Source organism: Mesitornis unicolor, unplaced genomic scaffold (assembly GCF_000695765.1).
Source record: "Mesitornis unicolor isolate BGI_N332 unplaced genomic scaffold, ASM69576v1 scaffold39547, whole genome shotgun sequence".
NCBI lineage: Eukaryota > Metazoa > Chordata > Aves > Mesitornithiformes > Mesitornithidae > Mesitornis > Mesitornis unicolor.
Window position 1 is genome coordinate 421 of NW_010196471.1, and position 2,010 is coordinate 2,430.

The window sequence follows — 2,010 nt, forward strand, 5'->3', positions numbered from 1 at the left end:
CAGCCAGAGACCCCACACTCGAAAAAGCACTTGATAAGTTGTTGGGTTTTTTTCCATGACGTGAAAAAATATGTAGACGGGGGATTGGTTTGAGGTCTGAAAGCGTGCAGAAAATCCCAACAAGAGAATGGTTGAGGGGAAAGGCTGGTTGTGAAAGAGCTGCAGTTGCTTCATTTCCCCTAAATCCAGCCTCAGTGAGGTGAATGCTGAATCCCCAGCTCCCATTTTCATCTCAAAACCTGGAGAAACAACATCTCGATTTCCTTAAAGATCAAAAATACCTCTTTTTTGGTGAGGGAAGGAGAGGATTTAGGAGGAAGTTCCTCACTCCCAGAGTAGTCAAAGGCTCTGTGTTTGGCAAGGAAATGCCTTCTTCAGATTAGGGAATATTTCCTACATATTCAGTATTTCAAACAGCTTTTTCCAGCTGAAGCATGTCGATGCTTTGCTCTTCTGCTGCTTCCTCATAGTACTTGGCAAAAAAAAAAAACAACCCCATCTCAGCTAGACCCATCCCATTCATTCTCACTCTGTTCCCAGGAGAAAGTATGAGGACCCTGCTCTGCTGCCTGGGGCTGGCTGCACTCCTGGGGTCTTGTCTGCCCTGTCCCAGTACCTGCTCCTGCTCCACCAAGAAGAATGGGCGTTTGTTGGCTGAGTGCGCCTACAAGGATCTCCAGGAGGTACCCGAGGGGTTGTCTTCCAATGTGACCATCCTCACCTTGTCAGCCAACAGGATCGGCTGGTTGGGACAGGGCTCCTTCGCCGAGGTTCCTGAAGTACAGTCACTGTGGCTGGGCTACAACCAGATTGGGGTGGTGGAGCCAGGAGCTTTTGCCTTGTTGTTGCACCTGAAGAACCTGGACCTGAGCCACAACAAGATCGTGGATTTCCCCTGGCAGGACCTCCGTAACCTCAGCAGTCTGCAGATCCTGAAGATGAACAACAACCGCCTGGCTGGGCTGCCCTGGGATGCTTTCCGCTCCTTGAAGGACCTGCGCTCCCTCTGGCTTAATGACAATGAGCTGACCACCCTGGCGGAGGGCACCTTTGACAACCTGCCCTCCCTGTCCCAGCTGCAGATCTTCAACAACCCCTTCAACTGCTCCTGCAAGGTCTTCTGGTTGAAGAAGTGGACTGAGATCACCTCAGTCTCCATCACAAAAGGGGGGTCTACCCTGTGCGTGGCTCCTGGCAGGCTGAAGGGCAGGGCAGTGACAGACATCCCTGACCACCACTGCGTTGCCCCCTCTGTGCAGCTCACCTACCTCTCCAACCTGGACAACACCGTCATGTACAATGGCCTCACTCTGACCCTGCACTGCAGCGTGGCGGGCAGCCCTCCACCAGAGATCAGGTGGAAGATCCAGACCTCCAGCCGCCGCATCGAGATCAACGGGCCCAACGTGGCACGAGATGGAAATGTCAAGCAGAGCCAGGAGCACTTCTTGGTCTTCAAGAATGGCACCATGGCCATCCCCAACTTCAGCAAGGAGGATGAAGGCATCTATACCTGCCTTGCTGTCAATGACGTGGGCATGCGGGATGTCTCGGTCAATGTGGCCTTGGCTGGGTCGGAGAATCCAGCCGAAGACTTTCTGCAAGATGACCCCCAAGCCAGTCACCTCGGGGGTCAGAGCTGCTACAAGGGGGATGGAATGGATCCCTCTGGTGCCGGAGAAAAGCTGGTGATCATTTACCACATGCCAAGGGAGTCGAAGAGCAAAGCTGGAGGAGCGATGCCGCAGGTCCACCTGGGGACCTTCCTGCTGGCTTTGGGCATCATTCTCTGCTGTTAAAGGGGGAAAGAAATGGTGCCTTGGGGGTTGCCCCTCTTTCTGTAGTATTTACCTTGACGTAGTGCAATGCCTTTGCTGAGCTTCTGGGAACTGTGGGTGGTCAGGAGTCAAAGGGGGCCAAGACTCAGGCCCAGAGCTGGTAGTTCAACCCCTCCTTAGATGGAGGTCAGCGCTGGGCTCTGATTGTTGAGAGCTTCAAACAATCTCAGAT

At 53.4% G+C, this 2,010-nt stretch overlaps 1 protein-coding gene across 1 annotated transcript; it reads left to right on the forward strand.

The window, feature by feature from the left end:
* Nucleotides 1-548: 548 nt before the first annotated feature.
* ISLR (immunoglobulin superfamily containing leucine-rich repeat) lies at nt 549-1,799 on the forward strand. The gene has a single exon (XM_010188494.1). The coding sequence runs from the start codon at nt 549-551 to the stop codon at nt 1,797-1,799; it is 1,251 nt and encodes a 416-aa protein (XP_010186796.1).
* Nucleotides 1,800-2,010: the final 211 nt, after the last annotated feature.

Coding starts and splice junctions, on each gene's coding strand:
- ISLR (XM_010188494.1), top strand. CDS start 549: ATGAGGACCCTGCTCTGCTGCCTGGGGCTGGCTGCACTCCTGGGGTCT.